General features: G+C 41.3%; 1 protein-coding gene across 32 annotated transcripts in view; it reads right to left on the bottom strand.

The window, feature by feature from the left end:
* Positions 1 to 26,266, bottom strand: part of DOCK3 (dedicator of cytokinesis 3) — a 718,052-nt gene that overhangs the window by 668,455 nt on the left and 23,331 nt on the right. Inside the window, exon 1 of one of the 32 annotated variants that reach the window (XM_054246195.2) lies at positions 827 to 986. The exons of the other annotated variants lie outside the window; for them this stretch is intronic. Coding sequence (XP_054102170.2) covers positions 827 to 971 — 145 coding nt within the window. The 5' untranslated portion in view covers positions 972 to 986. Of the gene's footprint in view, positions 1 to 826; positions 987 to 26,266 lie in introns of those variants that run through there. 32 annotated transcript variants of the gene reach the window in all.

Below are 26,266 nucleotides of genomic sequence, written 5' to 3'. Positions count from 1 at the left end.
AAATCTGAAGTATGAATAGGAATAAGACAAAAATGGGTGAAAAGAAGTATAAGTATTAGAAAAACGTGCAAATAGTCAAAAGGCAAGAGGAAGAATAACTCTCTTAGGAACTAAAACATACTTGATTGGTTGGATGATACAGCTGGAGAGAGGGAGACTTAGAGAGGTAGTTAGAAACTGGGTGCAGTGGCTCACCCCTGTATCTCAGCACTTTAAAAGGCTGAGGCAGAAGGATTGCTCGAGACCAGCCTAGGCAACATAGTGAGACACCATCTCTACAAAAAAATTTAAAACTTAGCCAGACGTACTGGCATGCACCTACAGTCCCCTGAGCCCAAGAGGTCAAGGTTGTAGTAAACCATGATCACACCACTGCACTCCAGCCTGGGTGACAGAGTAAGATCCTATCCAAACCAAAAATAAGTAAGTGAATAAAAGAAACAGAAACACTAATCAAGACAATATCTGCAAGAATAGAAGACTACAGAGAATACGTCACATTTTAAACAACTAAAAAAGTTCAATATGGCAGATTAAAAGCTTGGTGACAAAGGATGAAACTAGAGAAGTAAGCAGGAGCCAGAAGTCCAAGTTGCTTTTAAGCCATTTTAAGAAATTTGGACTTTATCCTAAAAGATGCAATAAAAAGGTTTTAAGCAAGGCAGTGCCAAGGCATGGTTTGTTTTTATTAAAATCACTATGGTGGCTCATGCCTATAATCCCAGCACTTTCGGAGGCCGAGGCAGGTGGATCACAATGTCAAGAGATGAGATCATCCTGGTCAAAAAGGTGAAACCCCTGTCTCTACTAAAAATACAAAAATTACCTGGGCATGGTGGTGAGTGCCTGTAGTCCCAGCTACTCAGGAGGCTGAGGCAGGAGAATTTCTTGAACCCAGGAGGCGGAAGTTGCAGTGAGCCAAGATTGTGCCATTGGGCACTCCAGTCTGGGTAACAAAGGCAAAACTCCATCTCAAAAATAAATAAATAAATAAATAAATAAATAAATAAATAAATAAATAAATAAAATCACTTGAGAAGTTACAGTGTAGAAAAGGAAGACAAAAAAATAGCAAAACTGCATGCAGGATGGTTCAGCCCGGCATGGTGGTATACGCCTCTATTTCCACTTGAGAGGCTGAGGCAGAAGGGATCACATAACCCCCAGGAGTTTGAGGCTACAGTGTGTGATGACCACTCCTGTAAACTGCCTCTGCATTCCACCCTGGACAATATTGTGAGAGCTCATCTAAAAGGAAAAACAAATTTGACCCAGCCGTCCAAAAAGAGATAATGGTGGCTTGCTACACTTACCTCAAAAGATATTTAGCACCATTAATACTTGGTGACTGAATATGAATTTGAAAAATTGTAGCTTCATCTGGCTAATATCATTTATTGAGGCAAAAATGCTAAAACAAGAATGACTGGAGATGACTAAAGATCATGATTTCTGGGAGAGGGACTCAAGATGGCATGGTGAAAACAACCCAGGATTGAAGCTCTTGGTGAATGCACGGAGGGTAAGTCAGGGCCGCATTTCCAGACGGATCTTTATTGTCCACAGAACAGGGAAATTCCCAGGTGTAAAAGAGACGCAGGACGCCAGGCAGAAATTTTGGCTGGTGCAGCTGGCAGCAAGTGCAGCTGGCAGCAAGTGCAGCCTGCGGCCAGCGCTGTAGCGCAGCAGCACTCCACAGCTCTCCGCACAAAGCGCATTGGTCAGGGTGCCCTGTTGAACAGGCAATCTGAGACTTGAGAGGGCAGATTGGCATATCTATCTGACTGAACAGGACTTGGACAGTGAGCCAGGCCAGGAGATTCCAGGAAAACGGCATTTGGGGTAGTGCAGTGGGACAAACAAAACTGCGATTCCAAACGCTCAGGGTGGAGTTTCACTGCGGGCACGGCTGAACCCAGGACGGTGCCGCTCGGTGGAGGAGGGGCATCCGCCATTACCGAGGCAATCCGCCCCTACTGAGGTACACGCCCATTGCTGGCGCAGCCTGCCGTTGCCAAGGCAACCTGCCACAACAGAGAGACTGTGCCGCAGCACGTAGCCCATGGCAGCAAGACGGAGACCGCAGCAGCTGGGCAGAGCCTGCAGCAACAGGGTGAACCTCACACCAGCAAAGCAGAGCCTAGGCAGGCAAATAGTGATTAGACTGCCTCCTAGCTGGGCAGGACAGTGCAACAGACACTCACAAAGAAAGCTCCAACCCCCCAAGACAGAGCATCTTAGAAAAAAAGGGGTTTTTTGTTAGTTCTGTAGCAGCAGAATTAAACGTAGCAGCCTAACATCCCTGAATGAACAACAGAGCTCACAGCTCAGCACTTGAGCTCCGATAAAGTACTGACTGTCTCCTCAAGCAGCTCCCTGACCCTTCTATATCCAAAAGACAGACATTTGGCAGGCATCATCCTGGGACAAAGATAGCAGAAAAAGAAACTGGTAGCATCCCTCACTGTTCCACAGCTGCTATAGGTGCACCCCAGACAAGGAGGGCCTGGAGTGGACTTCAGCAGTCATACAGTGGAGGGGCTAGACTGGTAGAAGAAAAACCAAGTAACAGAAATACTTCATCATCAACAATCTGGACGTCCACTCAGAGACCCAATCGAAAAGTCAGCAACTACTCAGATGACAGGTGGAAAAATCCACAAAGATGGGAAGAAACCAGCGCAAAAAGGAGGAAAACACCCGAAACGAGAACACCTCGCCTCCTAAAAAAAACCAGAACACCTCGCCTCCTAGAAAGGACCAAAACTCCTCACCAGCAAGGGAACAAAGCTGGATGGAGAATGACTGTGATGAAATGACGGAATTACACTTCAGAAGGTGGATAATGAGAAATTTTGTGAGCTAAAATAACATGTTTTAAATCAATGCAAAGAAACGATGAACCTTGAAGAAAGATTTGAAAAAAGATTCGAGGAAATGATAACAAGAATGGATAACTTAGAGAGGAATATGAATGAATTGAAGGAGCTGAAAAACACAACACGAGAACTTCGCGAAGCATGCACAAGTTTCAACAGCCGAATTGACCAAGCAGAACAAAGAATATCAGAAGTCGAAGATCAACTCAATGAAATATAACGAGAAACCAAGATTGGAGAAAAAAGCGCAAAAAGCAATCAACAAAGTCTCCAAGAAATGTGGGACTATGTGAAGAGACCTAACCTACGTTTGATAGGTGTACCAGAATGTGACGAAGAGAATTAATCCAAGCTGGAAAATATTCTTCAGCACATTATCCAGGAAAATTTCCCCAACCTAGCAAGACAGGCTAACACTCAAATGCAGGAAATACAGAGAACACCACAAAGATATTCCACAAGAAAAGAAACCCCAAGGCACATAATCGTCAGATTCAACAAGGTTGAAATAAAGGAGAAAATACTAAGGGCAGCAAGAGAGAAAGGTCAGGTCACCCACAAAGGGAAGCCCATCAGACTCACAGCAGATCTCGCGGCAGAAACACTACAAGCCAGAAGAGAGTGGGGGCCAATATTCAACATCCTTAAAGAAAAGAACTTTCAACCCAGAATTTCATATCCAGCCAAACTGAGCTTCGTAAGTGAAGGAAAAATAAAATCCTTTGCAAACAAGCAAGTACTCAAAGAGTTTGTCACCACCAAGCCTGAAAGAGGCACTACACATAGAAAGGAACAACCAGTACCAGCCATACCAAAATCACACTAAATGCTAAAGAGCATCAACATAATGATAAATCTACAACAACTAACGGGCAAAACAGCCAGCTAGCATCAAAATGGCAGTATCAAATTCACACATAACAATATTAACCCTAAATGTAAATGGACTAAATGCACCAATCAAAAGACACAGACTGGCAAATTGGATAAAAAAACCAAAACCCATCAGTGTGCTGTATCCAGGAAACCCATCTCACATGCAAAAATACACAAAGGCTCAAAATAAAGGGATGGAGGAATGTTTACCAAGCAAATGGAGAGCAAAAAAAAGCAGGAGTTGAAATTGTCATCTCTGATAAAATAGACTTTAAAGCAACAAAGATCAAAAGAGACAAAGAAGGACATTACATAATGGTAAAAGGATCGATACAACAAGAAAAGCTAACAATCCTAAACACATATTGACCCAATACAGGAGCACCCAGATACATAAGGCAAGTTCTTAATGATTTACAAAGAGACTTAGACTCCCACACAATAGTGGAAGACTTTAACACTCCATGGTCAGTATTAGACAGATCAACCAGACAGAAAATCAACAAGGATATCCAGCTCTTGAACTCAGACCTGGAGCAAGCAAACCTGATAAACATTTACAGAACTCTCCACCCCAAATCCACAGAATATACATTCTTCTTAGCACCACATCACACCTACTCTAAAATTAACCACATAATTGGAAGTAAAGCACTCCTCAGCAAATGCAAAACAACTGAAATCGTAACAGTCTCTCAGACCATAGTGCAATCAAGTTAGAACTCAGAATTCAGAAACTGACCCAGAACCTCACAGCTTCATGGAAACTGAAAAACTGGCTCTTGAATGTTGACTAGATAACAATGAAATGAAGGCAGAAATAAAGAAGTTCTTCGAAACCAATGAGAACGAAGACACAACATACCAGAATCTCTGGGACACATTTAAAGCAGTCTCTAGAGGAAAATACATAGCAATAAGTGCCCATATGAGGAGAATGGAGAGACCCAAAATTGACACCCTATCGTCAAAATTGAAAGAGCTAGAGGAGCAAGATCAAAAAAACTCAAAACCCAGCAGAAGACAAGAAATAACTATGATCAGAGCTGAACTGAAAAAGATAGAGACACGAAAAACCCCTCAAAAAAATCAATAAATCCAAGAGCTGGTTTTTTGAAAAGATCAACAAAATAGACCACTAGCCAGATTGATTAAAAAAAAGAGAACAAGCAAACAGATGCAATAAAAAATGATAAAGGGGAAATCACCACAGATTCCACCGAAATTCAAACCATCATCAGAGAATATTACAAACAACTCTATGCACATAAACTAGTAAACCTGAAAGAAATGAATAAATTCCTGGACTCCTGTGTCCTCCCAAGCCTAAACCAGGAGGAAGCTGAAACTATGAATAGACTAATAACAAGGGCAGAAGTCGAGGCAGCAATTAAGAGCCTACCACACAAAATAAGCCCAGGTCCAGACGGGTTCACAGCCGAATTCTACCAGACACACAAAGAAAAGCTGATACCATTCCTTCTGAAACTATTCCAAATAATCCAAAAACAGGGAATCCTTCCCAAATCATTTTATGAGACCAATATCATCCTGATACCAAAACCCGGCAGAGACCCAAAAGGAAAAGAAAACTTCAGGCCAATATCCATGATGAACATAGACACAAAAATCTTCAATGAAATATTGGCAAGCCAATTGCCACAGAAAATCAAAAAACTTATCCATTATGATCAAGTACAATTCATCCCGGGAATGCAAGGCTGGTTCAACATACGCAAGTCTATCAACATAATTCACCACATAAACAGAACCAAAAACAAAAACCACATGATCTCAATTGATGCAGAGAAGGCATGTGACAAAATTCAACAGCCCTTTATGCTAAAAAACCCTCAATAAACTCAGTATCGATGGAACGTATCTCAAAGTAATAAAAGCTATTTACGACAAACCAACAGCCAATATCATACTGAATGGGCAAAAACTGGAAGCATTCCCTTTGAAATCAGGCACTAGACAAGGATGCTCTCTTTCACCACTCCTATTCAATATAGTACTGGAAGTTCTAGCCAGAGCAATCAGGCAAGAAAAAGAAATAAAGGGTATTCAAATAGGAAAGGCGGAAGCCAAATTGTCTCTATTTGTAGACGACATGATAGTACACCTAGAAGACCCCATCGCCTCAGCCCAAAAACTCCTGAAACTGATAAGCAACTTCAGCAAAGTCTCAGGATATAAAATCAATGTGCAAAAATCACAAGCATTCCTCTACACCAATAACAGACTTAAAGAAAGCCAAATCAAGAACGAACTGCCATTCACAATTGCTACAAAAAGAATAAAATACCTAGGAATACAACTCACAAGGAATGTAAGGGACCTCTTCAAGAAAAACTACAAACCACTGCTCAGTGAAATAAGAGAGGACACAAACAAGTGGAGAAACATTCCATGTTCATGGTTAGGAAGAATTAATATCGTGAAAATGGCTATACTGCCCAAAGTAATTTACAGAATCAACGCTATCGCCATCAAGCTACCATTGACTTTCTTCACAGAACTGGAAAAAACCACCATGAACTTCATATGGAACCAAAAGAGAGCCCGCATAGCCAAGTCAATTCTAAGCAAAAACAACACAGCGGGGTGCATCACACTACCGGATTTCAAACTATACTACACTGCTACAGTAATCAAAACTGCATGGTACAGGTACCAAAACAGAGATATAGACCAATGGAACAAAACAGAGGCATCAGAGGCAACACAACATATCTACAACCATACAATCTTCGATAAACCTGACAAAAACAAGCAATGGGGAAAGGATTCCCTGTTTAATAAATGGTGTTAGGAAAACTGGCTAGCCATGTACAGAAAGCAGAATCTGGACCACTTCCTGACACCTTACACTAAAATTAACTCCAGATGGATTAAAGACTTAAACATAAGACCTGACACCATGAAAACCCTAGAGGGAAATCTAGGCAAAACTATCCAGGACATAGGAGTAGGCAAGGACTTCATGAACAAAACACCAAAAGCATTGGCAACGAAAGCCAAAATAGACAAATGGGACCTAATCAAACTTCTGCATGGCAAAAGAATCAGTCACTAGAGTAAATTGGCAACCAACAGAATGGGAAAAAAATGTTCGCAGTTTACCCATCTGACAAAGGGCTGATATCCAGAATTGACAAAGAACTCAAACAGATTTACAGGAAAAAAACAAGCCCATTCAAAAACGGGCAAAGGACATGAACAGACACTTTATGAAAGAAGACATATATGAGGCCAACAATCATATGAAAAAGTGCTCATCGTCACTGGTCATCAGAGAGATGAAAATCAAAACCACACTGAGATACCATCTCATGCCAGTTAGAATGCCGATCATTAAAAAATCTGGAGACAACGGATGCTGGAGAGGATGTGGAGAAAAAGGAACACTTTTGCACTGTTGGTGGGAGTGTAAATTAGTTCAACCATTGTGGAAGACAGTGTGGCGATTCCTCAAGGCCTTAGAAATAGAAATTCCATTTGACCCAGCAATCCCATTACTGGGTATATATCCAAAGGACTATAAATTGTTCTACTATAAGGACACATGTACACGAATGTTCATTGCAGCACTGTTTACAATAGCAAAGACCTGGAATCAACCCAAATGCCCATCGATGATAGACTGGATTGGGAAAATGTGGCACATATACACCATGGAATATTATGCAGCAATCAGAAATGATGAGTTCATGTGCTCTGTAGGGACATGGATGAATCTGGAGAACATCATTCTCAGCAAACTGACACAAGAACAGAAAATGAAACACCGCATAGTCTCACTCATAGGCGGGTGATGAAAAATAAGAACACATGGACACAGGGAGGGGAGTACTAAACACTGGGGTCTATAGGGGGGAAAAGGGGAGGGCTAGCGGGGGGGAGTTGAGGAGGGATAGCCTGGGGAGAAATGTGGGTGAAGGGGAGAAAGGAAGCAAAACACACTGCCATGTGTGTACCTATGCAACTGTCTTGCATGTTCTGCACATGTACCCCAAAACCTAAAATGCAATAAAAAATTTAAAAAAAAAAAGATCATGTTCTCCATCTAGACATATAGTTAAGGTGCCTGGAAGACATCCAAATGAAGAAATCTAGCCGAGTTTGGGGTATCTGCATCCAGAGCTCAGCATACATACCTGAAAATATATATATATTATTTATCAGACTATAGACAGTAACTATTCTTGTGCCACCACCATACCTAAGACATACCAAAATTACTGTACTTGAAACACTCACTGTGATTGTGAATTCCTGAAGAGGAGGAGCTCAGCCCATGCCTAACACAAAGCAAGTTCTCAACAAGTTTTTAATGAATTGAATGTAAATTTCTTTCTGCATAAATTCTAAATAGGCTCCACAGTTCTAGTCTCTTCTTCCCATTATCCATACTACAAATTAACCTCACAAAAAAAATTTTTTTTTGACTTCCTAAAACTTCAGTCGTTTCCCAATGCACATAAAAGCAAATCCTTAACTTTAACTTTTTACTACGAGATCCTTTCAATTTATCTTCAACCTAGGGCTTGCACACCCCTGAAGAAAAATAAAGTCCTACTAAAAGATAAAGAATTACAAATGGTTTTAAGATAATCCATTTCCAGATCCTTTGTCTCCTTTATACACTTTCTTAAAACAAATCTGCCTGAGAACACACTTAAAGTTAAGGCACCAAACTAGGTCCTGCTTTCTCATCTCCCTTTGCACACTAATGCCACTTCACCCATCTTCAAACTAACCAAGGTGCACTGCCCTGATGCCCCATCCTGGGCGTCAAAGGGATCATTCTAAAAAACAGGGAAAGAACCAGAGACCTACACGTTTCTTATTAAGGGCAAAACATTTTCTGTTTTATGCCTAAGAGACAATTACAAAACATTCCACCGAACAGCAACAGGATAGTTATCAAGTGCCCATAAAACACTTGATAGAGCCTGTTATGCCACAAACAAGCTTCAGTAAATGTAAAAGGGCTGAAATTACACAAACTATAATCGATCTCCTATAACAGCAGGAAAATTAAAGAATATACAAATATGTGTAAGTTAGACAACACACTCCTAATTAACCAGAGAGTCAAAGAGGAAATCACAAAGAAAACAGAAAAGTCGTTGAGATAAATAAAAATGAGACTGACACCTGTTAAATCTTACAAGAGGCAGCGAGGCATGGTGGTGCACATATGTAATCCCATCACTCTGGGAGGCCAAGGCAAGTGGATAAGTTGAGGTCAGGAGTTCAAGACCAGCCTGGCCAACATGGCAAAACCCCATCTCTACTAAAAAATACAAAAATTAGCCAGGCATGGTGGCAGGTGCTTATAGTCTCAGCTACTTGGGAGACTGTAGCAGGAGAATTGCTTGAACATCAGAGGCAGAGGCTGGAGTGAGCCAAGACTGCACCACTGCATTCCAGCCTGGGCAACACAGCGAGACTCCATCTCAAAAAAATAAAATAAAAATAAAAATCTTACAAGAGGCAGCTAAAGAACTGCTTAGAGGAACATATATTGCTATAAATATCTCTATTTAAAAAGAAGAAAAATTTCAAATAACTTAAACATCCACCATAAGAAACTGGAAAAAAAATAGAAAATTAAGGCAAGCAGAGGAAAAAATGACAATGATTAGAGTTGGAGTAAATGAAACAGAATGATCAAAAACAGAGAAAACTGGCAAAACTGAAAGTCTGTTCTTTGAAAAGGTCCACAAATGTAACAGACCTTTAGTTGCATTGACCAAGATTTTGTTAAAAGATTTAAATTACTAAAGTCAGGAATAAGAGATGGAACATCATCTACCTTATAAAAGTAAAAAAGGATTATAAAAGAACACTATGAACAATAGTACACCAAATTAGGTAATTTACATGAAATGGACAAATTCCTAGAAAGAAACAAATTACTGAAGAAATAGAAAATCTGAATATGCCTGTAACAAGTAAAAAGATCAAATTAGTACTTTTAAAACTTCCTACAAAAAAAGGCACAGCCCAGAAAAGCAAAGCCCAGATGGCTTCTCTGGAGAAATCTACCAAACATTCAAAGAATTAATATAAATCCTTCATAAACTCTTCCAAAACAAAAGGAAAGAACATTTCTCAACTAATTATATGGGGCCAGTATTACCCTACTATAAGAAGAAGAAAAAGACATCAAACAAAAATTACAGAGTAATATTTTTTATTAATACAAACACAAGAATCGCCAACAAAATATTACCAGCAACATTAAAAAGAACTAAGCAACATTACAAGTAGGATTTATTCCAGGAAATGTAAGGTCTGCTCAACATATGAAAATCAATTAATGTACTATGTAATATTAACAAAGAACAAAAACCATATCGTCATCACAATACATGTACGCAAGGAAAAAGCCAGTGACCTTTTTTATTTCAATAGTTTTTGGGGAACAGGTGGTTTTTGGTTACATGGATAAGTTCTTTAGTGGTGATTTCAGAGATTTTGGTACACCTGAGCAGTGAACGCTGTATCCAATATGCAGACTTTTATTCCTCTTTTTATGCCTACATCCTCATAGCTTAGCTGCCACTTATAAGTGAGAACATATGATATTTGGTTCTCCATTCCTGAGTTATTTCACTTAGAATAATAGTCTCCAACTCCATCCAGGTTGCTGCAAATGGCATTATTTTGTTCCTTCTTATGGCTGAGTAGTAGTCCATGCTGTCCATATCACATTTTCTTTATACACTCGGTTAATGGGCATTTTGGTTGGTTCCATATTTTTGCAATTGCAAATTATGCTGCTGTAAACATGCATCTGCAAGTATCTTTTTGATATAATGACTTATTTGCCTAAGGGTGGTGGGACTGCTTGATCAAATGGTACTTCTACTTTTACTTATATAAGGAATCTCCAAACTGTCTTCCACAGCGATTTATACTACTTTACATTCCCATCAGCAATGTAAAAGTGTTTCCTTTTTACTACATCCAAGCCAACATCTATTTTTTTTATTTTTCACTTATGGCAATTCTACCAGCAGTAAGGTAGTATCTCACTGTAGTTTATATATGTATATATAGATATATCTCTATATACAGAGATATATATATATATATCTATATATAGATATATAAACTACTACATATATATGTATATATATTTCTAATGGCAGTAAGGTAGTATCTCATTGTAGTTCATATATATATATAGATATCTAGGTATATCTATATATATATATAGATAGATATATAAATTACAATGATACCACATTGCTGGTAGAAATATAGATATATATTTTTATATATACACCTTACTGCTGGTAGAAATATATGTATGTATTTATATATAAGTACATATATAATAATACAAACAAGTACACATATTTCTACAAGCAGTAAGGTAGTATCTCATTGTAGTTTATATATCTATATAGATAGAGACATATACAGATAGATATATATAGATAGATAGATAGATATCTATATATATATATATTTTTTTTTTTTTTTGCACTTTAGGTCCTGGGGTACATGTGCAGAACAAGTAGGATTGTTGCATAGGTACATACATGGCAATGTGGTTTGCTGCCTCCATCTCCCTGTCACCTATATCTGGCATTTCTCCCCATGTTAATCCTTCCCAACCTCTCTACCCCTCACTGACCCTCCCCATTCCCCCCTCACAGACCCCAGTTATGTCATGCTCCCCTCCCTGTGTCCATGTGTTCTTATTGTTCAACAGCTGCCTATGAGTGAGAACATGTGGTGTTTGATTTTCTGTTCTTGTGTCAGTTTGCTGACAATGATGGCTTCTTGATTCATCCATGTCCCTAAAAAGGACACAAACTCATCGTTTTTATGGATGCATAGTATTCCATGGTGTATATGTGCCCCATTTTCCTTGTCCAGTCTATCATGGATAGGCATTTGGGTTGGTTCCAGGTCTTTGCTATTGTAAACTGTGCCACAATGAACATAGGTGCTCATGTGTGTTTATAAAATGATTTATAATCCTTTGGATATATACCCAGTAATGGGATTTCTAAGTCAAATGGAATTTCTATTACTAGGTCCTTGAGTAATTGCTACACTGTCTTCCACAATGGTTGAACTAATTTACATTCCCACCAACAGTGTAGAAGTGTTCCTATTTCTTTTTTTTTTTTTTTTTTTTGTAGAAAGTGATTTATTTAAACAGAGAAAGAAACACGAGGAGAGAGAAACAAACAGCTAACTCTTACACTGAGTGAGAGAATCCAGAAAGATGGAATCCAGGAGAGAAAAGCAGCTTCCACACTGAGTAGAAGGGAATAGAGAGAGAGAGATGGAGTTTAGGAGGGTAAGACAGGTTTCCATGAGAAAGTGTGGAAAGGGAGAAGTGTTCCTATTTCTCCACATCCTCTCCAGCATCTGTTATCTCCAGATTTTTTAATGACTGCCATCCTAACTGGCATGATGTGCTATCTCAATGTGGTTTTGATTTGCATTTCTCTAATAACCAGTAATGATGAGGATTTTTTCATGTTTTTTGGCCTCATATATATCTTCTTTTGAAAAGTGTCTGTTCATGTCTTTTGCCTACTTTTGAATGGGTTTGTTTGTTTGTTTCTTGTAAATCTGTTTCAGTTCTTTGTAGAATTTGGATATTAGCCCTTTGTCAGATGGGTAGATTCCAAAAATTTTTTCCCATTCTGTTGGTTGCTGGTTCACTCTACTGATTGTTTCTTTTGCTGTACATAAGCTCTGGAGTTTAATTAGATCCCATTTGTCTATTTTGCTCTTGTTGCCAATGCTTTTGGTGTTTTAGTCATGAAGTCCTTGCCTATGCCGATGTCCTGAATGGTTTTGCCTAGGTTTTCTTGTAGGGTTTTTATGGTGTTAGATCTTATGTTTAAGTCTTTAATCCATCTGGAGTTAATTTTAGTGTAAGGTGTCAGGAAGGGGTCCAGTTTCGGCTTTCTGCACATGGCTAGCCAGTTTTCCCAAAACCATTTGAGTCCTTTCCCCACTGCTTGTTTTTGTCAGGTTTGTCAAATATCAGATGGTTGTAGATGTGTGGCATTGTCTCCAATGTCTCTGTTTGGTTCAATTGGTTGATATCTCTGTTTTGGTACCAGTACCATGCTGTTCTGACTACTGTAACCTTGTAGTATAGTTTGAAGTCACGCAGCGTGATGCCTCCAGTTTTGTTCTTTTTGCTTAGGATTATCTTCGCTATGTGGGCTCTCTTTTGGTTCCATATGAAGTTTAAGGTGTTTTTTTCTACTTCTGTGGAGAGGGTCATAGGTAGCTTGATGGGGATAGCGTTGAACATATAAATTAGTTTGGGCAGTATGGCCATTTTCATGATATGGATTCTTCCTAACCATGAGCATGGAATGTTGTTCCATCTGTTTGTCTCCTAATTTCCTTGAGTAGTGGTTCGTAGTTCTCCTTGAAGAGGTCTTTTACATCCTTTGTTAGTTGTATTCCTAGATATTTTATTCTCTTTGTAGCAATTGCAAATGGCAGTTCGCTCTTGATTCGGCTCTCTTTAAGTCTATTACTGATGTATAGGAAAGCTTGTGATTTCTGCACATTGATATTGTATCCTGAGACTGCTAAAGTTGCTTCTCAGTTTAAGTAGACTTTGGGCTGAGACGATGGGGTCTTCTAAATATACAATTATGTCGTCTGCAAATAGAGACAATTTGACGTTCTCCTTTCCTAAATGAATACCCTTTAATTCCTTTTCTTGCCTGACTGCTCTGGCTAGAACTTCAAATACTATATTGAATAGGAGTAGTGAGAGAGGGCATCCTTGTCTAGTGCCAGATTTCAAAGGGAATGCTTCCAGTTTTTGCCCATTCAGTATGATACTGGCTGTGGGTTTGTAATAAACAGCTTTTATTATTTTGAGATATGTTCCATCAATATCTAGTTTACTGAGAGTTTTTAGCATAAAAGGCTACTGAATTTTGTTGAAGGCCTTCTCTGCACCTATTGAGATAATCATGTGGTTTTTGTCTTTGGTTCTGTTTATGTGGAGGATTACATTTATAGACTTCTGTATGTTGAACCAGCCTTGCCTCCCCAGGATGAAGCCTACTTGATTGTGATGGATAAGCTTTTTGATGTGCTGTTGCAATCGGTTTGCCCATATTTTATTGAAGATTTTTGCATCTATATTCATCAGGGATATTGGCGTGAAGCTTTCTTTTTCTGTTGAGTCTCTGCCAGGTTTGGGTATCAGGACGATATTGGTTTCATAAAATGATTTGGGAAGGATTCCCTCTTTTTGGATTATTTGGAATAGTTTCAGAAGGAGTGGTACCACCTCCTCTTTGTAGGTCTGGTAGAATTTGGCTGTGAACCCATCTGGACCTGGGCTTTCTCTGGTTGGTAGGCTATTAATGGCTGTCTCAACTTCAGCCCTTGTTATTGGTCTATTCAGGGTTTGACTTCTTCCTGGTTTAGGCTTGGGAAAGTGCAACTGTCCAGGAATTTATCCATTTCTTCCAGGTTTACTATGTGCATAGTAGTGTTGTTTGTAGTAATCTCTGATGGCAGTTTGTATTTCTGTGGAATTGATGGTGATATCCCCTTTATCATTTTTTATTGCATCTATTTGATTCTTCTCTCTTTTCTTTTTTATTAATCTGGCTAGTGGTCTATTTTGTTGATCTTTTCAAACGAACAGCTCCTGCATTTATTGATTCTTTTAAGGCTTTTTTTGTGTCTCTATCTCCTTCAGTTCTGCTCTGATATTAGTTATTCTTGTCTTCTGGGAGCTTTTGAGTTTTTTTTATCTTGCTCCTCTAGCTCTTTCAATTTTGATGACAGGGTGTGAATTTTACGTCTTTCCTTGCTTCTCATGTGGGCATTTATTGCTATAAATTTCCTCTAGAGTCTGCTTTAAATATGTCCCAGAGATTCTGGTATGTTGTGTCTTTGTTTTCATTGGTTCAAAGAACATCTCTGTTTCTGCCTTCATTTCATTGTTTATCCAGTCAGCATTCAAGAGCCAGTTGTTCAGTTTCCATCAAGTTGTATGCTTCTGAGATAGTTTCTTAATCCTGAGTTCTAATTTGATTGCACTGTGATCTGACAGACTGTTTGCTATGATTTCCATTCTTTTGCATTTGCTGAGGAGTGATTTACTTCCAATTATGTGGTCAATTTTAGAGTAGGTGCAATGTGGTGCTGAGAAGAGTGTATATTCTGTGGATTTGGGGTGGAGAGTTTTATAGATGTCTATTAGGTTTGCTTGGTTCAGATCTCAGTTCAAGTCCTAGATATCCTTGTTAATTTTCTGTCTCATTGATCTGTCTAATATTAACAGTGGAGTGTTAAAGTCTCCCACTATTATTGTGTGGGAGTCTAAGTCTCTTTGTATGTCATTAAGAACTTGCTTTATTTATCTGGGTGCTCCTGTATTGGGTGTGTATACATTTAGGATCGTTAGCACTTCTCGTTTCATTGATCCTTTTACCATTATGTAATGCCTTTTGACTTTTTAACCCAATTTGCCACTGTGTGTCTTTTGATTGGAGCATTTAGCCTGTTTACATTTAAGGTTAATATTGTTGTGTGTGAATCTGATCCTGTTATTTTGATGCTAGCTCGTTGTTTTGCCCATTAGTTGATGCAGTTCCTTCACTGTGTCAATGCTCTTTACCATTTTGTTACATTTTTGTAGTGGCTGTAATAAACTTTCCATGTTTAGTGCTTCTTTCAGGAGCTCCTGTAAGGCAGGCCTGGTGGTGACGAAATCTCTCAGCAATTGCTTGTTCATAAAGGATTTTATTTCTCCTTTGCTTATGAAGCTTAGTTTGGCTGGATATGGAAATTCTAGGTTGAAAGTTCTTTTCTTTAAGGATGTTGGATACTGGCCCCTACTCTCTTCTGATTTGTAGGGTTTCTGCTAAGAGATCGTCTGTGAGTCTGATGGGCTTCCCTTTGTGGGTGACCCGACCTTTCTCTCTGGCTGCTCCTAGCATTTTCTCCTTCATTTCAACCCTGGTGAATCTGATGATTATGTTCCTTGGGGTTGCTCTTCTTGAGGAATATCTTTGTGGTATTCTCTGTATTTCCTGGACTTGAATATTGGCCTGCCTTGCTAGGCTGGGGGAGTTCTCCTGGATAACATCCTGGAGAGTGTTTTCCAGCTTGGATTCATTCTCTCTGTCACATTCAGGTACATCTATCAAACACAGATTTGGTATTTTCACATAATCCCATATTTCTTGGAGGCTTTGTTCATTTTTCACTCTTTTCTCTCTAACCTTATCTTCTTGTTTTATTTCATTGAGTTGATCTTCCATCTCTGATATCCTTTCTTCTGCTTGGTTGATTCAGCTATTGAAACTTGTGTATGCTTCACCAAGTTCTCATGTTGTATTTTACAGCTCCAGCTCCATTAAGTCATTTTTTTATATTCTTCTCTAAGCTGTTTATTCTTGTTAGCATTTTGTCTTTCTTCGAGGTTCTTAGTTTCTTTGCATTGGGTTAGAACATGTTCTTTTAGCTCAGAGAATTTTGTCATTACCCACCTTCTGAAGCCTGTTTCTGTCAATTCATCAGACTCCTTCTCCATCCAGCTTTCTTCCCTTACTGGTGAGGAGTTGTGATCCCTTGGAGGAGAAGGGGTGTTCTGGTTTTGGGTGTTTTCATCCTTTTTGCACTGGTTTCTTCCCATCTTTGTGGATTTATCTACCTGTGGTCTTTGTAGTTGGTGACTTTCAGATGGGGTCCCTGAGTGGACGTCCTTTGTGTTGATGATGAAGTTATTTCTTTCTGTTTTTCAGTTTTCCTTCTAACAGGCAGGCTCCACTGCCGTAGGACTGCTGGAGATCCATTCGACCCTACTTGCCTGGGGATCACCTGTGGCAGCTGCAGAATAATAAGGGTTGCTGCCATTTTCTTCTTCTGTTATCTTCGTCCCAGGATACCCGCCAGATGTCAACATGAGCTCTCCTTTATGAGGTATCTGGATATACGGCACTCAGGGAGCTGCTTGAGGAGACAGTCTGTCCCTTATAGGAGTTCAAGTGCTGAGCTGTGAGCTCCATTGTTCTGTTCAGAGCTGCTGGGTAGGTACATTTAAGTCTGCTGCAGCAGAACTCATAACTGCCTTTTTTTCAGGTGCTCTGTCCTGGGAAGGTGGGGCTTTATTTTTAACTTCCCGATGTGCTGCAGCCTTTTTTCAGAGATGCCCTGCCCAGCAAGGAGGTAGCCTAGTCACAGTCTGCCAGCAAAGGCATTGCTGAGCTGCCATGGTCTCTGACCAGCTGCTGTGTGAACTTCCTTGTGGCTTTGTTAACAGAGGTATAGTCAGAATTGCCTCAGTAATGGCAGATTGCCTCAGTAAAGGCAGACTGCCTCAGTAGTGGGAGACTGCCTCAGTAGTGGTAGACTGCCTCGGTAATGGTGGACACCCTTTCCCCAACAGAAATGGACCATCCAGGGTCCAGCTGCAAAACTCTTAATCCAGAGTGTTTCAGATTGCTGATCTTTGTTGGGGTGGGACCCATTGAGCCAGATCACCCAGCTCCCTGTTTCAGTTGCCATTTTTTTCAGTTGAATGGGTGGCTCTGTCTCCCAGGCTTTCTAGGCACCAGTTGAAATGGCCGCCCAGATTTGTGTGAGTTTTTGTGCAGAGACCCGCTGTACCAGCTGAAACAGCCATGCTGGAACTTGTGGTACTTTTCAGCCTGGGGATCTCCTGTTCTGTGGGCAGTAATAACTCGTTTGGAAATGCAGTAATCACTCACCCTCTGCATTGTTCTCGCTGGGAACTGCACTCCAGAGCTGTTCCTATTCAGCAATCTTGGATCAAGAACTATCCTCTAAATCCTCATTATAGTTTTGATTTGCATTTCCCTGATGATGTTGAGCATTGTTTCATGTTTGTTGGACATCTGTATATTGTCTTTTGATAACCATTTATTCATGTCCTCTACCAACTTTTTTTTTTTTTGAGATGGAGTTTCGCTCTTGTTACCCAGGCTGGAGTGCAATGGCGCAATCTCAGCTCACCGCAACCTCCGCCTCCTGGGCTCAGGCAATTCTCCTGCCTCAGCCTCCTGAGTAGCTGGGATTACAGGCACACGCCACCATGCCCAGCTAATTTTTTTTGTATTTTTAGTAGAGACGGGGTTTCACCATGTTGACCAGGATGGTCTCGATCTTTTGACCTCGTGATCCACCCGCCTCAGCCTCCCAAAGTGCTGGGATTACAGACTTGAGCCACCGCGCCCAGCCCTCTACCAACTTTTTGATGGGATTATTTGTTTCTTTTCTTGCTGATTTGTTTGAGTTTCTTGTAAATTCTGGATATTAGTCCTTTGTCAAATGCATAGTTTGCAAAGATTTCTCTCCCACTCTCTGGGTTGTCTGCTTACTCTCCTGATTATTTATTTTGCTGTATTGAAGCTTTTTAGTTTAATTAGGTCCCATCTATTTATTTTTGTTTTTGTTGCATTTGCTTTTGGGTTCTTGGTCATTAACTCTTTGGCTAAGCCAATGTCTAAAAGAGTTTTTCTCATGTTACCTTGCAGAACTTATTGGTTTCAGGTCTTTCTTTCTTTTTTTCTTTTTTTTAAGAGATGGGCATTTCACTATGTTACCCATGGCCACAAACTCCTGGGCTCCAGTGGTCCTTCCACCTCAGTCTCTCAAGTGTCTGGAACTATGGCAAACATCAGCATTTCCAGCTTCCACCATCCTTTTGCAATAAAAACACTAAACAAATTAAAATAGAACTGAACTTCCTTGACTTGATGAAGCCCACCAGTTTATTTTTGAGATAGAGTCTCACTCTTGTCACCCAGACCCCTGCAGTGCAATGGTGCAATCTCAGCTCACTGCAACCTTCCAACTCCTGGGTTCAAGCAATTCTCCTGCCTCAGTCTCCTGAGTAGCTGAGATTACAGACACCCACCACAACTTCCAGCTAGTTTTTGTATTTTCAGTAGAGATAGGGTTTCATCATGCTGGCCAGGCTGGTCTGGAACTCCTGACCTTAGGTGATCTGCCCATCTCAGCCTCCCAAAGTGCTGGGATTACAAGTGTGAGCCACCACACCCAGCCCCACCTGTTTAAAAAAAAATCATGGCTAATACTATAATTAATGGTGAAGTACTGAATGCTTTCCCCTGAAGATCAGGAACAAAAGTGTTTACTATTGTTGGCTCTATTTAACATTACAGTGGAAGTAATAGCCAAAGCCATTTGATAAGAAAAAAGAAATTAAAAGGCATACAGATTGGAAAGAAAGAAGTAAAACTAACTCTAGTAGCTGATAGTATGAGTGTCTATACAGAAAGTTCTAAGGAATCCACTAAAGAAAACTATTATAAACAAGTTCAGCAATGTTGCAGGACACATAATCAATATACGAAGTCAAGTATATTTCAATAAATTAGCAAGGAACAATCCAAAAATAAAGTGAAGAAAACAGTTCCTATTATAAATAGAATTCCACTAACAAATGCCTAACAAGTGACATCTCTTGACTATTATCAGGAGCAGAAGTCTCAGCACTTCTGTCCACATCTTGATATCACAGTTGCCATGGAAAACACAACAAAGTCGAGCACTGGATAGAGCAATGCTTTACTCACATAAATCAAAAACAGAACAGAGAGATGATGGTGGGCTTCAAGATGGCTGACTAGAGATGACTAGGGCTCACTTCCTTCACAAAGAACGACCAAAACACTGAGTATATAACCACACATCAAATAAAGCTTCTAAGAAAGAATACTGAAATCCAGCACAGAAGTAAAGAAAGCTCTGAGGCATGAAAGGAGAGGAAAGCAAAGCAGTCAGCCAGGTTTGGTTCAGTGCCAGGAGGCACTCCTCATCATGGGAAAAATGATAAATGAGAGATCCCAAAGTGATATACATTCCTACTGCAGACTCCACAGTCCTAGCCATGGGAGAGCCCCTAGGCCCTTGTGGACCCTGAGACTATTAGAGGGAGATCCTGGAAGCCCACACAACAGCACTGCTTCAGAGAAGGCATCACTGCTGGATCCTACATACCCGCTAAAGACACAAGCAGCTGTAGCATAGTGCCATTTTGAAATTGCAGCCTCCACTAGACTACATCCTCCACTAGGGCCCTACAACCCTTGAATCTCCACATCCCTAAAGCCCCAGTGACACCCTCCCATGTCCATCGGGAGCATCATGACACACAAGCTGGACCCAGCAGAGCAACCAGGTCCCCTGCACTATAGCCAATGCACTGCCCTACAACCTGGGAAATGGGCAGCACAGCACACCAGGGAGGCTGCCCCAAAGACAAGAACAGAAGCATGCACTCCCCACAGCCTGAGAGCCACCTACATAGGGCCACTGCCAATGACAGCAACCTCAACCCCTCCAGCAGCAGAGTTCCCATAAATATACAAGGGCCTTTAGGGTGCCTGGAGACCAGTCTGCCTGGATGCCATCCCAGGAACTGAAAATAGGTCCACACCACCCACCACCACCTGTATGCACCATTAGCAGGGCCAGAGGACTGCCCACACTACTCACTGCCACCAGTGTCAGCACCTGCACATGCTATCCAAGTGTGTGTGGATCAGCCACTCTGCCCACCACTAGCAATGCAGAGGCATAAAAAAGGGGCCACCTCATCTAGCTGAAAATACCTATGTGCATCCCATGGGGGCCAGGAGATCAACATATCAAGACTGCCACTACCACCACCATAAACATAACCCACCCGAGGACCAGGAAACTGTCTTGCCCAGCCCAACAACACCACCATTGGCATTCATGCATACCAATCAGGGCCCAAAGGTGGCCCACCACTGCCACTGCCACCACCACCAGGCACACCACCCAGGGGCATATGGCAGGGCCCAATCAGCCCACCACTGTAATCACTACCACCAGAGCATGATGCCTCAAGAACTGACCCAGCTCAAACCCACAACCACAGGTGCCCATATACACCACCCAGTGACCCAAGGACAAGCAAATCTGACCCACTACCACCAGTGCCCAAGGACCAGCCCATCTGACATTCCCCCCACCAAAGACTCACCACAGTTTCCACTAACAATCACAGCATAAGCCACTGAGAAATTCAGACAACACTGACACTCATTACAGCCAAAGAAATCATACAGGAATGTACTGGGCTGTTCTTGCATTGCTATAAAGAAATACCAATAACTGGGTAATTTTTTTTTTTGAGACAGAGTCTTGCTCTGTTGCTCAGGCTGGAGTGCAGTGGCATAATCTTGGCTCATTTTAACCTCTGATTCCTGGATTCAAGTGATTCTCATGCCTCAGCCTCCCAAGTAGCTGAGATTTCAGGTGTGTACCACCACATCAGCTAATTTTCTGTATTTTTAGTAGAGACAAGGTTTCATCATGTTGGCATCATGAGCCACCATGCCTGGCCAAAACTGGGTAATTTTGAAAAGTTTCAAACTGGCTCATGGTTCCACTGGCAGGACAGAAACCACAGCAACATCTGCTTCTGGCGAGGCCTCAGGGAGCTTTTACTCATAACAGAAAGCAAAGCCAGAGCAGGCATCTTCACATGGCCAAAGCAGGAGGAAGAGAGAGAGGGAAGAGGTACATAATACATATTTTTAAACAACCACATCTCACAATAACCACTCACTCACTATCATAAAAACAGCACTGAGGGGACTCACTCACTGCTAACTCATTCATAAAGGACCACCCCTATGATCCAATCACCTCCTACCACCTCCAATACTGGGTATTGCAATTCAACATTAGATTTGGTGGGGACACAGAAAAAATTCAGAACTTGTCTCTTTTCAAGTCGGACCAAAAAAGAAATATATATATATAGATATATATATATATAGATAGATATATAGATATATATACATAGATATATATATAGATATATATATATATATATTAAGCCTATGAGACATACAAGACACCATCATAAAGCAAATAATTGAATTTTGAGAGTTCCAGAGAAGAGATGGGCAAAGGTATAGAAAACCTGCCTTACAAGATAATAACTAAAAACTTCCCAAGTCTTACAAAAGACAAACATATCCAGACACAGGAAACTTAAAGATCTCCATATAAATTCAATCCCATAAGGTTTCTCCAAAGCACATTTTATCCAATAGTCAAAGACAAAGAGATTCTAAAAACAGCAAGAGAAAAGCAGCAAATAGCATATAAGGGAACCTTCATCCGACTAACAGCAGCTTCCTCAGCAAAAACCTTACAGACCAGGAGAGAACAGAATGAAATATTCAAAGTACTGAAAGAAAAAAACTGCTAGACAATACTATATTCAGCAAAGGTATCCTTCAATATAGAAATAAAAGTGTTTCCCAGAGAAGCAAAAATTGAGACAATTCATAACCACTAGACTTACTCTAAAGAAATGAATAAGGGAGTCCCACATCTGTATTAGTCCATTTTCACACTGGCTGGGGGCGGTGACTGATGCCTGTAATCCCAGCACTTTGGGAGGCCAAGGTGGGTGGATCACAAGGCCAGGAGTTCAAGACCATCCTGGCCAACATGGTGAAAACCCCATCTCTACTAAAAATACAAAAAATTCTTTGGGAGGCCGAGGCGGGTGGATCACAAGGTCAACAGATCGAGACCATCTTGGTCAACATGGTGAAACCCCGTCTCTACTAAAAATTACAAAAAATTAGCTGGGCACGGTAGCACGTGCCTGTAATCCCAGCTGCTCAGGAGGCTGAGGCAGGAGAATTGCCTGAACCCAGGAGGCAGAGACTGCGATGAGCCGAGATCACGCCATTGCACTCCAGACGGGGTAACAAGAGCGAAACTCCGTCTCAAAAAAAAAAAAAAAAAAATACAAAAAATTAGTGGGGCATGGTGGTGCAGGCCTGTAATCCCAACTACTCGGGAAGCTGAAGCAAGAGAATCACTTGAACCTGGGAGGCAGAGGTTGCAGTGAACCAAGTTCATGACACTGCACTCCAGTTTGAGTGACAGAGCAAGACTCTGTCTCAAAAATAAATAAATAAATAAATAACTTCCCTGAGACTGGGTAGTTTATATAAAGGAAAAGGGTTTAATTGACTCACAGTTCCACATGGCTGAGAGGCCTCAGGAAACTTATAATCATGGCAGAAGGCAAAGGAGAAGCAAGCACCTTTTTCTTAAGGTGGCAGAAGGAGAAGTAAGAGCATGGCAGAAAACTGCCACTTTTTTTTTTGAAACAGAGTCTCATACTGTCACCCAGGCTGGAGTGCAGTGGCACAATCTTGGCTTACTGAAACCTCCACCTCCCAGGTTCAAGCAATTCTCATGCCCCTCAGCCTTCCGAGTAGCTGGAATTACAAGCGTGTACTACCACACCCGGTTAATTTTTGTATTTTTTAGTAGAGGTGATGTTTCACCATGTTGATCAGCTGGTCTTGAACTCCTGACCTCAAGTGATCCACCTGCCTCAGTCTCCCAAAGTGCTGGGATTATAGGTGTGAGCCAATGCACCCAGCCAGAAAACTGCCACTTTTAAAATCATTAGATCTCAGCCAGGTGCAGTGGCTCATGCCTATAATCCCAGCTCTTTGGGAAGCCAAGGCAGGCAGATCACAAGGTCAGGAGTTCCAGACCAGCTTGACCAGCATGGTGAAACCCCATCTCTACTAAAAATACAAAAAAATTAGCCAGGCATGGTGGCACATGCCTGGGTTTCAGCTACTTGGAAGGCTGAGGCAGGAGAACTGTTTGAACTGGCAGGTGGAGATTGCAGTGAGCCAAGATTGCGCCACTGCACTCCAGCCTGGGTGACAGAATGAGACTTCATCTCGAAAAAAGAAAATAATAAGATCTCATGAGAATTCATTCACTATCAAGAGAACAGCATGGGGAAACTGCCCCCAGGATCCAATCACCTCCCTCCCTCAACACATGGGGATTACAGTTCAAGATGAGATTTGGGTGGGGACACAGAGCCAAATCATATAACATCTCAAAGCAAAAGGTGATACATACCATCATAAAAACACACGAAAGTATAAAACTCACTGGTAGAGCAGGATACACAAAAGAGAAGAAAAGTGAAACATTACCACTACAGGAAACCACCAAATTGTAAAGGTCAACAATAAGAGAGAAAGAAAGGAACAAGGAATAGACCCAAAAAATTCAGAAAACAAGTAGCAAATAAACAGGAATAAGTCCTCAACTATCAGTGACAACCTTGAATGTTAACAGTTTAAATTCCCCAATTAAAAGACATAGAGGCCAGGCATGGCAGCTCAAACCTGTAATCCCAGCACTTTGAAAGCCCAAGGCAGATGGATCACTTGAGGTCAGGCATTTGAGACCAGCCTGGCCAACATGGCAAAACTCTGTCTCTACTAAATATACAAAAAAAATTAGCCAGGCATCATGGCACATGCCTATAATCCCAGCTACTCAGGAGGTTGAGGCAGGAGAATAGCTTGAACCCAGGAAGCAGAGACTTCAGTGAGCAGAAATTGTGCCACTCTACTCCAGCCTGGGCAACAGAGTGAAACTCCATCTCATAAAAAAAAAGATATAAACTAACTAAATATATTTTTAAAAAAAGAAAAGACCTAGAAATATGCTGCCTACAAGAAATACACTTCATTGGGTGGGTACAGTGGCTCATGCCTGTAATCCCAGCACTCTGGGAGGCCAAGGCAGGTAGATCATGATATCAGTAGATTTAGACCAACCTGGCCAACATGGTGAAACCCTGTATCTACTAAAAATATGAAAATTAGCTGAGCATGGTGGCACACACCTATAGTCCCAGCTACTTGGGAGGTTGAGGCAGGAAAATCGCTTGAACCCAGGACATGGAGGTTACAGTGAGCCAAGATCCCACCACCAGACTCCAGCTTGGTGACAGACCAAGACTCTGTCTCAAAAAAAAAAGAAATGCATTTCACCTATAAAGACACACATAAACTGAAAGTGAAGACAAGGAAAAAACATGTTTGTAAGCATACTGGAGTAATATTAGTTACAAAATAAACATTAAGTCAAAGAACAAAGTAACAAAGTCATTATATGGTTACTTTATACTTATATAACGAGAATAAAACAACTGTAAATAAAATGCATCCAACACTGGAATACCCAGATACATACAGCAAATAATAGAACTAAAGAGAGAGATACAATACAATAATAGCTGGTGAATTCAACACCCACTTTTAGCACTGGACAGACCATCTAGACAGAAAATAAACAAAGAAACATCAGCCTTAACCTGCACTATAGAACAAATGGACCTAACACATATTCACAGAATATTTTATCCAACTGCTGCAGAATACACATTCTTCACATCAGCACATAAAACTTTTCCTAGGGTGGGACAGGCTCGTGGACTCCTGGGCTGTGGAGCCCTGGGGGCAAAAGTTCAACTAGGTGTCTCCCTGGTGAAGCATCAGATTGGAAAATCCAGCAGTGAGTGTCTTTCTGACTTCCCAACAAGGTCCAAGTTCAGTTCCATATTAGGCATAAAACTCCTAAGATCCAAGACGACCGATAGGAGCAGCTCAGGATTGCAGCTCCCAGGGAAAGTGCACAGGGTGAGTGGATGCCGCATTTCCAGATGGATTTTTATTGCCCACATACCAGCAGATTCCCAGGCAGAGAAGCCCCACAGGTTACCAGCATGCCTGTTTTGGCCAGCGTGGCTGTTTTGCCAGCACCCTGGCATGGTGGTTCTCCGTACAAAATACACTGATCTGGTTGCCCTTTTAGCTGACGATTGGAGCTCCAGGAAGGCAGAGTCACCCATTCATCAGGTTAAAAAGGGGACTGAAACAGGGAGCCAGGCCAGGAGATTCCCGGGCAAAAGAGCATCACAAATCTTAGCACCTCTGTTTCAGCCAACGCAGTGGGTCGCCGCACGGGAAATCAAACAGATCCTGGCACCTTTTCAACAGGCGACTGGAACACCTGGGAGAGAGTTGACTGTTCAACTAAAAAAAAAAAAAGGCTCTAAGGCAGGGAGCCAGGTGATCAGGCTCAGCTGGTCCCACCCCCACAAAAAAAAAAAACAGCAATTGGAAACGCTCTGGGTTGAGAGTTTCACAGCAAGCACGACTGAACCCGGGACAGTCCAGCTCTGTGGGGGAGGGGTATCCACCATTAACAAGGCACTCCGCCACTATGGGGGTAGTCCGCCATTGCTGAGGCAGCCCACCATTGCCAAGGCAACCTGTCATTACAGATTGGGTCCGCCATTACAGAGGTGAGCCACCATTGCTGAGGCAATTCTAACTACACCCATAGAGGACTGCAGGGTGGTTCACACAGCAGATGGGTGGAGCCCACAGCAGCTCAGCAAAGCCTCTGCAGGCAAACATTGACTAGGCTGCCTCCTTGCTGGGCAGGGCAGCCCTGAAAAAAAGGCAGCAACATAATAGAAACTCATAAATAAAGCCCTAACTCCCTGGGACAGAATAGCTGGGGAAAAAAATGGGTTTATGAGTTCTGCTGCAGCAGACTTCTAACATACCTGCCCAGCAGCTCTGAATAAACAATGGAGCTCA

The sequence above is a fragment of the Callithrix jacchus genome, chromosome 15 (genome assembly GCF_049354715.1).
Source record: "Callithrix jacchus isolate 240 chromosome 15, calJac240_pri, whole genome shotgun sequence".
In the NCBI taxonomy this organism is placed as follows: domain Eukaryota; kingdom Metazoa; phylum Chordata; class Mammalia; order Primates; family Cebidae; genus Callithrix; species Callithrix jacchus.
The sequence above is the reverse complement of the archived record's forward strand: the minus strand, read 5'-3'. Positions and strand labels throughout refer to the sequence as shown.